The sequence below is a fragment of the Manacus candei genome, unplaced genomic scaffold, assembly GCF_025592945.1.
Source record: "Manacus candei isolate 608988 ecotype Guabito, Panama unplaced genomic scaffold, ASM2559294v1 h1tg000014l, whole genome shotgun sequence".
NCBI classification, from domain to species: Eukaryota; Metazoa; Chordata; class Aves; order Passeriformes; family Pipridae; genus Manacus; species Manacus candei.
Window position 1 is genome coordinate 25,879,844 of NW_026138062.1, and position 12,241 is coordinate 25,892,084.

A 12,241-nucleotide genomic window follows, 5' to 3' on the forward strand; every position below is an offset into this window, starting at 1 on the left:
TCAAGCGGACATGTCTATGGCCTGTGAGGTTTTCTTGCCTTTTTATCTTCGTACAATATTCTTAATATTATTAATCAACATGAACAAACTATAATACTTAAAAGCAGTAGAAATAATGCGAGAGCATAAAAAGCCTGCTTTGACAAGAGCAGAATAAAGTTCTTGATTATGGCAAAAGAATACACACCAGAACATACCCCAAAAAAGAAGAAATTTGAAAATGCCATGCACTGCATTAATAAAAATACCAAATTAATTTTTTTTTTAAAACACTAAAAATACAATGATGCCATCTCAATTTCCAAAGAAATTAATCACTGCAGCCCTTTGGCTGCCCCATAGTACTAAGTCTCTAATATCAAAAAAGAAGGAAGAAAAAATTGTGTAAAGAAATAACAGTAGAAATATAGGCATTTTATATATGGGACAGAATAACCTACATTATTACTGAGACAACCTACTACTAGGAAGGGAGAAAAGGTTTAAAGTTAGGAATATTTTCAAATATTTTGTTCATCCACAATGCTTTAAAAGCTGAAGAAGCTAAGCAAGTATCAAAGGAAATCTATGTTGATACAGGTTTATCAGAAAGTAAAATATTCACTAAAATACTCTCCTTCTTCATGGAACCAAAACACACCAATTATAACATGCATTCTGAGGGTAAACACATCATCTTCTGGCCTCTAGATTAGACTGCAGTACTTTATGAAAGTATTCTGACAAAATTTTATAAATATTTTTTTCAAATGTGACTAAATAAAAGTCTGTATTATCTGAGAGTATTTCTTGGGGGGTTTTTTTGTGAGGTGTTCCTATAGGTCACTGAAGTGCTAAGGCCTGAACAACAGGCCCTGAGGCAGAGTTGACCTCTAGGTGAACCTTCCAACCTAATGTTATAGTTAGCCATGGTATAAGCTAAATTATTAAGCAAAGTTTAGTATAATCATTAGTAAAATATGTAATATGATAGCAATACACCTGTGTAAACATGTATGCTTGTTAGTAAGACATATTGGTATCCCCTTATTAGTGAACATTTGTATCTGTTCATTAATGAGATAGAAATGTATCTATCTTTCCGTATTTAGAAATTGGTCAAGGCCATGGAAGTAGGTGGCTGGGATTGTTCAACAGTAAATGGTCTAAACTGACCCCCTTGATTTTCCTCTGAGCCCTGGCCAGGCTTTGGGTGAAAAGCAAGGAGAGAAGAGAGACAGATGTTTTCTTCACTAAGCAGTGATGTAAGCTTGTTTGCTTAACAATATAAAAGCTGGACCCCTTTTGCAGCAAAGATGGAAGCCTCACTAAGCACTGAGCAGGATTTCCCAGTTATCAGAAGTGGTTCTCCCACCCTTCACTGAGATCAGGGGCTCTCCAGCTGATGTGTGGGTCTGGATACCGATTACGGTAATGTATTAAAGGGTAACTGGGGATATATCTTTTTTAATCACTATAGACACTCTTTGCAGTAATGATTAGGCTAATGCTAATCATTTTGTAATTCTTTGCTTCTTTTGTAATGTTTTACTGTTTGGCACTATAGTAAGTTTATACACCTGTTCTTTAAAGTTGGTGTCTGTGTCTCTTGTGCTGCTCCTCGTCCCCTGGCAAAACAGTAACACAATTTTTGCCATCCTTTAAGTAAAATAGTTAAATATTACTCCTTTAAGCAGTCTTGGATTTACAAACTTTTTCTTCACACATTCCACTTAAAAACAAGAACATTAATGTTATATTCTAAAGTTTTCTCATATATTTATTTAAGGTCCAAGAATTTTAAAGATCTATCCAAAGGCTGAAAATTACCATCAACCACTTACCCCTTTTTTGACAAGAAAATGTAAGTTCCAATTTGCAAAGCATGTCAGCATTCTCATACTTGTCCTCTTCTGCCTTAACCCAAAAACAGGATTCTGTCATCTCCTGAGGCCTGATCTACCAGCAAGAGACAAACCGAAATTTTATTAATTAAATTATTTTGATACTATGCAGACACTATGCTCTCTAGAGTCTAAAGCAAATTAAATACATAAGAGCTCTGTAAAACATGTGAACTTTTGGTATACAACTCATCTCTGGAGTTGTCAATATTTCTCCTTGAAAATAATAATGCTTACAATAAGTGTTTTTGGACAAACTGATTCTAAAAATGCAGATAACATACTCTGTTATCCAAGATCTAAATGTAGCAAATTACTTTTGGTCTAGATTTAAAACTTGGGTAAAACTTTAAAGAGCCTCTGAACACAGTTTGTTTAATTAAATATTAAGTACCTTACTTTTTAGACTGTAGCTTTGATTACATCATAAAACTATGAAAATCTCTTTATTGACTTATTTTGGTCTAAATAATTATGGTTTTCAAACTCAGTAGATTGATAGCCCTGGTATACTTGATCCTGTCACTATGGAGAAGAAAAAAACCCCACAAACTGACTCTATACTTTGTCAGCCATTAAATTTACATATGTACCTTTACACTAAGGACAAATTGAGAGACCTGCACTGCTTCTTTCCACAGTCCAGGTTGGATAGATACAAGACACTTGTTTGGGAACTATAGCTATCAGTACAGTGCAGTGACTGATCCAACGTAAAGAGTCTGCTAAAATACAAGGCATACTAGGACCCTGGAAGCATGCAGGCATCAAGGTTGATCTAGAACTGTAGAACTGACTTTTCCAGGCATCTCATAAAGTCAACGGATACTTGCCCAGATGAACCAATGAAATACAGTTTTCAGAAAATAATAAAAAACCAGAGGCAAGAAAGTATTCATATATTACATAATTTTAACTAACGTATTGATTGCTTATCTAGTCTTACCCCTGACAATCTATTTACCCTAAGTTCAATGTCAGATTTTACATCCAGTATTTGCCATTAATCAATACTACCTTGGACCAGTTGAGTCTTTTCATGGTAACCTCAGGTCTAAATTCTTTTTTAGGCTTCATTCCGAACGGCAAAGCACAGGAAGGCGGGGACCACTGTATTCCAGGCAGGCCTGGTAGAGGTGGTGGAGGAGGAGCACCACCAAAAGCCAGAGGAGCTCCCAAGCCACTCAGAAGTGGTGGAGGAGGAGGGGGTGGTGGTGGTGGTGGAATTGCTCCATTAGAAGGCAGTGGTGGAGGAGGAGGTGGTGGAAGTTGATGTCGTCCTGCACCTTCCAGTGGAACAACAGAGGCATCTCCACATGTTGATGGCAGAAAACCAGGTGGCACAGAGCCATACTGATAAGGAAAATATTATTACTCAGTTTCACGTTTTTATCAACAAAATTCTATAACAATCATTGTTTACAGATTAAATCCAGAAAGCCAGCTGAAAGTCAGTGTCATTTTTCATTTATAGAACAATCAAGTATGAATGACGAGACCAACATGCTTTTGATTTCGTAATCAAAGTCTCAATATTTGAAGCAGACCTGGGAATGCACCAAAAGTGACAAACTGAAATGTTGTATCCCATCTGTCACATTTCACTGACCACGATTTAAAAAAGGGTCTGATAAGTGTCTTAAAGAGATTTTATCTAGACTACCACGGTTTAGATCAAATTTTAAAAAAGTAACATCCCAGTCTCTATTGTTCGTACTTATCCTACAGATTACAGAGAAACATTATAAGGACATATTAGCAGAATTTGAAGAGATAAGTAATTCTGTTGAAAAACAGATATCTTCCAATATATAAGCATTCTGATTCTACACAACCAAAAACACAAAGCAATGATGAAAAAAAAAATCCTTCCAAAAAATAAAGCTGCCTTACACACCAGCTTCTTATTCTGTATAGTAAGGACACCTATATTGCATCAAGATAGGCTTGAAAAGTCTAAAAAAATATTTATTTCTACTACTTGAAGAACTTCTATCACAGACCTTCAAACGTCAATAAATAGGTATCTGATAAAAACAACAAAAGAATAAATAAGAAATATTTATCTACTGTTGATAGCACTAATCACTTTTTCAACTAACTATGACCTGAAACAGTCCCTTTGATTTTTAAAAAACTGAGGGAACTACAAGAAGGAAAGGATTTAATATTTCTAAAAGGAAATAGTTGAATATCAATAAATACAAATAAACACATGCACAGAGGTATTATTGTTTTGAATTTCTGAATAAAAACATTGTTTCCACTGACAAGTGGACATTGAACTGATAGGTTCTGGTAATGAAAGAAATACATAAACACATACCAAATGCAAGAAGAGAGTAAAGGAACCATACGAGGAGAAAAATAGTCATTAGAGGTGGAAGTTGACATGCTAAGTAGCAACTGATGCCATATGGAAGCCAAAGTTTCCTCTTTAGACAGATTTAAAAGTACTAAGTTGCAGTAATCAATTACTTGATATTTACAAAACTTTTAATGCATCTCATTAACGACAGTGGGATAATTCATGGTATGACAGTTAGTGAGCAAAATCATACATTATGCTCTCTGTCTGCATTTAAAAAAAAGTTATATTTAATACAGTGAACAACAGAAAACGCAAAATAGGAGAGAAAACCAATTTCACTTACAAAAAGTAAGTATCTTTAAGTATCTTTTCAAGATACACACAGAAAAATACTTTCTTAATGAATGATATACAACTCTTACTACATTTGGTTTTTCAGAATGCAACAATTCTGTAATTGCTGGTTTTAAATGTTTGATTTTGATATTAACAGTTAGTTTTGACAAGAAATATTTATCTACTGTTGATAGAATAAGAATGACATTTTTAAACAGACCAAAGAAGAGTTAAATTACTTTTCCTCACTAAGAAAATTAAAGAAGCTAATATGTATTAAAAAAATCCCTCAAATGTAGTAAAAAAAGTAGTATAAAAAAAAACACCTATATGCATGTCTTCCTAATGCTCTTCCTTTAGCCATTTTTAGACTGTGCTTCTTATTCCAGGAAATAAGACACAGGAAAAGTCACCGGGTCACAAAGTCTCCTCAGACAGATTTAAGAGCTGAAGCAGTTACAAGCTAACTCAAGTAATATTCTCAAAAATCTGCACTATTCCTCTTCATCACATTTTCAAATATCAATTTATGCTTGAAAATTGAAAAATTATCAGGAAATGTTCTTATCCAGCCACAGTTATTTCTTTCACTGCTGGATATCCATGGTAAGGCTTCAGTAAAGCAAACTGCATAATGAGCAATTTCCTGTGGAGGGATAAAGATCACAATGAAGAATGCTAATCTAAAAGCATAAGACCTATTACCCTATGTGGTTAATTACTTTGGAAATATATGACATTGAAAGCAAAACCCAAATAAAACATAAGAAACTAGTTAATTAACAGAGCTCAGGCATAAACGGATCATCTGGGAACTCACACAGCTAATTAATGTCACATTACAATAATTTTTATAAAACAGAAATAAAGGAAACTCACATGCAATAATAATCGATAACAAAGATTCTTTGAAGAAACCCTCAGCTTTTTTTACTATCAATATCTGCAGAACGTGAAAAATGAAGTCCCTTTCAAAAACAATACTTCATACATTCATTTAAACTGTTTTATACCTGTGATTTAAAAGCTTGTAATTCTGTCTCGAGTTCATTGATTCTTTCTTCTTTTTTTTGCAGTAGGGCCTGGGTCTCCTGGTGAACTACAAAATCTTTTTCAAACTAAAGAAAAAAGAAAAAGAAATAAAATTGTTGGTACCAGTCAGTTCCGCATAGTTCCTTTAAATTTCAACTTTTCCTTTTGTGCTTGCTAAAACTCACATGTTAACAATACTAAGGACACACACAACACATCTTCTATTCTAACTTTCATGTGTCTGCTGAGTGGAAGCACCATCTGTATCACCTATACAGACCTTTACTATACGAAATGCCATAAAGTAGTAATGTATTGCAAGTTGGTATTACACAGAGTAGCTTAAAAAAAATGGATGTACAGTAATACGAAATCTGTAGATACAAACAAGTCCATTTTTTTCTCTTGTTAGAGAAACTTATAACTGTTCAAATAAAGTATTCAACTGACTTTTTGGGAGAGTTGTACATGAAACCTTAAAATAAATGGTAGAAAGATTCTCAATTAAGGTTAGCTACTTTACACCATTTTGCTTCCTAATCCACAAGGAACATCCAAATTTATACTTTAACACAGAACTAATAGTAATTTGAAGTTAAAAACTATGCCATGCTCAGTTACATCATTCATTAATCTCTTAAGTAATCCCCTGTGTCTACCTTACGATCACAAAACAAAAAAATTACTTACTTTTCTGGAAAGTTCAGAAGCCCTCTCTTCACATTCTTCTAATCTTGCTTTATCTACACAAATATCTTGAAAAAAATCAACAAACACACTTAAACATATACAGGGAACATAAGATTCTTAATCACACAAATAATTTGAACTTGGATTTTGGAACATAAAAAGAAGTATGATACTGTAATAATTTCCAAACACAGTACTTACCTATTAAGTGGCTGAAATTTATATCTAATCTTTTACGATATGTGAAGTCTGGGTCTGTTCCATTTCGGTGTAACACTATCTGTGACACACACTCTTCAATTAATTTGAAATACTGTGGACTAAAGACAGAGATGAGCTATTTTACTGCATATTTATTTATCAACCTATATTTAAAATCTTGTCTATAACACAGTAAGTTTAAAAGTTTTGGGCGTTGGGCTGAATTATTTCCATAGAAAGCTAGGTGCAAACCCCAAAAGTCTCAAAGGACAAACACATCTGGCAGTTTATTACACAAGAACAGTTTACACAAAGCCTGAAAAAGCAGTGGACCTAAAGATAAATCATTCTTATAGTATAAACTCTGTATCTCTCCCCCTGTGGAAATACAGGAAGGAAAGACTACCTCCTGCTTCCTCTCAGCAAAGAGAAGGCTCTTCCTTCAGCTTGATTCTGTCTAGTTTTGTGACTTTTGTAACTATAAATGCATTGCAGCCCTGCTTCAGTATGAGGAATGAAAAACACCTTGTTCTAAAATGCCAGGGGGTATGACAGCTGGGTAACTTGCCCAGAACGCACAAGCTGTGAATTCAAACCCTTTCAGGTGGAAGAGGTCTAGCACAGATGTATCCATAGCAGGCAAGTACCCTTAACCTTTAAAAGTACATGTGTGCTAGACCTTGCCCAAAATGCAAGGTTATGCAGAATGTTGTGCAGAAAGCAGATGGCTCTCCTTCCTTGTTCAGTTCATACCTGGTTCCTCCAGTGCTTCCTCAAAAACAACACAAGCAGATTTTTGGAAGAAAAGCATTTGGCAGCCTCTAACACTTAAGGTTTTATAAACTGTTTCCCTGTAATTTATCGGATGAATTTTCCAGAAGACACAAACATGTTCACACTGACCTATGTCTACTGAAAATACTCAATTCCAACCCAAAAGTTACTCTAAATTAAGCATACATTAGATTAAAGTGAACTTCTGTGCATACTTGATTTAGTCCTTTGACTCAAATACACCACAAAATTACAGTGTTACTACCATAATTTACAACTGATTAAGAAATCTCTCCTGATCACTTATACTTGCAGTCAGTAAGGCTCAGATCTCAACAGTTTTCTATTTATATTTATATATAATGTTGCAAAGCTGATACTTTTAAACATGAGTTCACAAAGGAATACTTACAAATTGCAATCCATCCAGAGAGACTAAACCCTATTTATCCCTAAATTTATGGAAGAAATATTCTATTAATGACTGAAGGATAAAAAAATCCATAATTAACATTTACCACAGAATTAAACATACCGGATAAAATAATCATTTCTTATCAGCAAAAGATGTTGGAGAATAGAAAGAAAATATCCTTCAGCACTAGTGTCCTTAACTGTATTCCACACCATGTTGTAAACATCATTTACTTCAGTAAAAGTGTTAAGGAGAATAAGAACAAAGAATAAAATATTTCAGTCTAATGTTGACAATGATGATAACTTCTTTAAACAGAAAGTACACCAGAAAAATATCCATTATACGCTTTATTTTCTTCATGTTTCTCTTGCTCAATTCATGGAATCATTTAGGTTGGAAGAGACCTCCAAGATCATCAAATCCAACTGTTAGTCAAAGACTCCAAGTTCACCATTCAGGCCATCCAGGCCACTGAGTGCCACATCTACATGTCTTCTAAAGACCTCCAGAGATGGAGATGCCACTGCTTCCCTGGGTACCCTGTTCCAGTGCTTGACAACCTCTGAGAAATTTTTCCTAACATCCAATCTAAATCTCACCAGGTGCAATTTGAGGCCCTTTCCTCCCATCCAATCACTCCAATCACTTGTTACTTGGGAGGCCAACTCCCACCTCACTGCAACCTCCTTTCAAATAATCATTGAGATTGACAAGGTCTCCCCTGAGTTTCCTTTTCTAGGCTAAACACCTCCAGCTCCCTAAGCTGCTCCTCCTAAGACTTGTGCTCCAGACCCTTCACCAGTTTTTTTGCCCTTCGATGAACTTGTAGTGAGAGGCCAAACACTAAACACTGGATTCAAGGTGTGGTCCCAGCAGTGCTGAGTATAGAGGGGCAATCACTGCTCTGGTCCTGCTGGCCACACTATTTCTGATACAAGGAAAGATGCCATTGTCCTTCAAAAGGATATTCTAGTTCAGATCTAATATCTTCTAAGCGATGAGAGAACTCGATCATGTCTTCTTCCTTATGCTCATTGAACACTTTCAGCTGAATATCTAGTGCTTCATTCTTTATAGATTTCAGTTGCTGCAAAGAAGAAACAGTAGAAAGGCTTGCAAAATTAGCATTTCCATATGTAAATAAGCCTTATCATTTTAATAACTTCCTTAAGTCTACATTATTTTAAAGTTTAAAATTATAAGAATATATGAGTTAAACTAAAAATTCAAAAGGTAAACATGACTTCAGCCTGGCTTACAAGTGTTGCATAACAGTCCGTCACATGTTCTTAAGCAAGGTCCTAAAATCCTGAGGGACCATAATAAAGTTCAGAGAGCACACTTCACCTTTTCATTTTCATTTTTAAGCTGATTCTTATACTTACCTGCTCATGCCCAAACTGATAAAATGCCTTTGAGAATAATTTATTAGAACTTGTTCTCCCATTCCCCTTCTCAAGCTCAAATAGTTAAAAAATTTAAATAGTACTGCAAAGAGAGACTATGAGATGCTTACTGGCAATATCTCTTTCAATCCACTGCGCATAAATTCATTTCTGATGTGAAGCCTAAAATCCAAGTCATCAGGAGATGTAACGAGAGCATTGATGAGCTGCATGCAAGCTACCTGTAATAGAGTAAATAATAAACTATTTTATTTCTTAGATTTCAATATGCATCACAATCAAAAAGATACAACAAATAATTAGACATTACATCATTTCTAATTATAAAACTACTGTAAACTTATAATTAAGCTACATAAATTCCTGATCAGCCACATGAGCTATAAATATCTGTGAGAAACTGAGACTGTTAAGGGCTAATGACTCAACACATTCCTATGTGAAAAGGTTCCAGGATGCTTTGTTGAAGCCAGATTCTGGTGGAGGAGGTCAGCTTTTGGGTGTGTAATGGCCTTTGATCTTATAAGACAGAGGGATGAATGGTGGACTATGAGTGAGATAAGAGACAGAGTCCTGTGGAGACAGGATGGGGCCTCTTGCCATGCTAAATTGTCCTCTCTTACACAAACTACTGGGTTGTAAAACTCCCCCTCCTCCCCCATGAAAGTCTGGGAGGGCAGCTGTCATGTCTTGGAATGTGCCATAAACCATTAAAGACTCCCAAAAAGGCCCAACACCCATCTTCTGAAGGCCTTCCACCAGAGTAAAGCTGCCCCCTCTTCTTAGAAGAGGCGTCAAGCCTTTCCACCAAAAACCTGAATGTATTTTAACCCACTAGACTTTGTATTTCGTGGGCTTCTTCCCCTCTCATCCACCCCTGACAGATCAAGACCAACGACAACTGAAGCGCAACAATCAAGGTCTTGCAGACCAGGAGGTGAGATCTTCACAATCTTATCCTTTCTCTCTCTTTCTTTTTTTTTCCTATATACATGTCCTTGGATGATATTTTTATGCTTTCATATTGCTATGATTTGATATTGTTATATTACCATGAATAACAATAACCAAAATGGCTACATACCTGCTTTCCTTTACAACCAAACTGCCTTAAAATAAACCCTACATATATTTATATATATATTTACAAACATCCGTCATTCAGTGTTGTTTCATTTTAATCTGCACCAAGGGATCTATTAAAAAGATCCTGGGTCATCTTTGTGCCCTGGGACAGGTTACAACAAACACTAGTTCAAAAATTTCCATAAAAATTAAGTATTTTCTCACTACATTGAATTTTGTGTTTTTATACAAATATTGAGTTCCTTTAGCAAAAGCACTTTAGCAGATAAAAAACAATTTTCAACATATAAAAATCACTGTAAATATACTTTTATCTGTACATATCTATAAAAAGTTGGTGACATAATAGAAATGGTAGAGGCTACAGTCTGTGAATAGCGAAAAATTTATTGAAAAACAGAATGCTGATTAAACAAAACTGAGCCTGGAAAACAGAATGCAGGTTTTCCCCTTCTTTTTTGAAATCCTCACTCTTTAAACATACTGAGTATTATAGAACACTGCATGGGAACCACTACTTCAGCTCAGAAGAAAGCATAAGGTCAACTAGTGAGTAGTCCCTCCTCTGAAGAATCAAGAGATCCATCTTGAAAACCTATAGCCAGGAGAAGCAAGAATTCACTGTCCAGATTCACAAGTCTTTAGAACAACTTATTGTTAATCACAAATAAGCATGTCGACAGCCATTATTTCCTTTTTATACCCTTTCTTCTCAGCACACCTTGCTTCAATGCACAAGAAATACATTATTCAAGTAATTCCAGCAATTTAAGGGCTTTTTAAAAGCACAAGTCAATTAGGATTGTCTTTGAACCTTACATACTATGCAAACAATTAAAGCAATCTGATCCAAATACTTTGCTGTAAAGCCTTTTATGGTCTAGAAAATGATGCTGTATTATGCCATGGTCAGGTAAAATATTGGAAAGATACTGTATCAGTCATCTTCAAAGTATATATAATTCCAAGAGCTGAATTTACATATGGTCACAAGAGTAACCAAATGTCCAAGCTACTTTGATACAGACTGTGAGAAACAACAGCACTTTTTAGGTTTCCAAAAAGAACATGCTAAAATTAAATGACAGCACAGACCGCAATCATTTACCTTTATCCTACTGCAAAGAATGTGAGCATGAAAGTAGTTTTAGATATTATTTCATCTGAACTCTTATGGGGGTGCATGGTAGGGCAAGCATAATTTAGGCCTGCTTGACAGCAATGTTAGTCTGCTGTGGTAGTTTGGTCTAGGCCTTCCTTGGTGACCAGTTTGTAACCAAAGAAGGGCCCAGATTTACCCAGTATTCCCTACAATTTTTACGTAAGCTGGGCTATAAGGAGAAAGGAGGAAAGGCCTTTGCTCTCTTTCCTTCTGGTGGCTTGGAGGTGCAGGTTCCCTGCTGTTGAGTCTTTGTGTTGGGGAGCGAGGCCTGGTAAGGCCTCTCCCTTGTCGACCTTGGGAGACGGAGGTTGCCGGCGATCATTCCAGCGTGACTTTTCGTTGTCCCAAGGAGAGTAGTAAGATAGTTTTTTTGCCAATTCTTTTAGTTGCTAGATATTGGGTTACTAATCAGGATATATATATTTTATTTTGGTTTTGTTCCTTTTCCCTTCCCCCTTCCCTTTCCCTTGTGAAATTATATATATATTTCAATTGTTTATTACTGTAACATAAGTGTAAATATATTTCATGGCCAGTCTTTGTGAACGAAGATTTGGGAAAGGTCTTTACCCTTCGAGCCTGCGCAATGGATTTTTTAGGTGAGACACAGTGTGTGCTGAACTGAGCCCACCCTTTAATCCTAAAGTTCATCTGCCAGGGCCGAGTGAGCTCGGACGGTGGCAGCGAGGTCCTCAGGACATGGGTTTGTTTAGAGATGGATGGCCTTACAGGGCTGACGAGCTCCATCTGCCCGGGGGAGTTCCCTGACCGGGAAACGAACCCGGGCTGCGGCAGTGAGAGTGCCGCATCCTAACCACTAGACCACCAGAGGTCCTCATAAATATATTTATATATGTTGCTTTAGCTGTCTCTCGTTTCGGTTTTTCTTGGTTGTTTTTTCTCCCTCTTCTCCCTGAGGTTTTGGGGAAGGGGGGACTTCTT

At 36.0% G+C, this 12,241-nt stretch overlaps 1 protein-coding gene across 1 annotated transcript in view; it reads right to left on the bottom strand.

The window, feature by feature from the left end:
• Window positions 1-12,241, bottom strand: part of DIAPH3 (diaphanous related formin 3) — a 204,700-nt gene that overhangs the window by 153,202 nt on the left and 39,257 nt on the right. The window contains exons 10-17 of the mRNA XM_051778911.1: window positions 9,162-9,272; window positions 8,614-8,732; window positions 7,763-7,879; window positions 6,454-6,572; window positions 6,253-6,317; window positions 5,544-5,648; window positions 2,901-3,236; window positions 1,824-1,938 (exon numbers count right to left, since the gene is read on the bottom strand). Coding sequence (XP_051634871.1) covers window positions 1,824-1,938; window positions 2,901-3,236; window positions 5,544-5,648; window positions 6,253-6,317; window positions 6,454-6,572; window positions 7,763-7,879; window positions 8,614-8,732; window positions 9,162-9,272 — 1,087 coding nt within the window. The remainder of the gene's footprint in view (window positions 1-1,823; window positions 1,939-2,900; window positions 3,237-5,543; window positions 5,649-6,252; window positions 6,318-6,453; window positions 6,573-7,762; window positions 7,880-8,613; window positions 8,733-9,161; window positions 9,273-12,241) is intronic.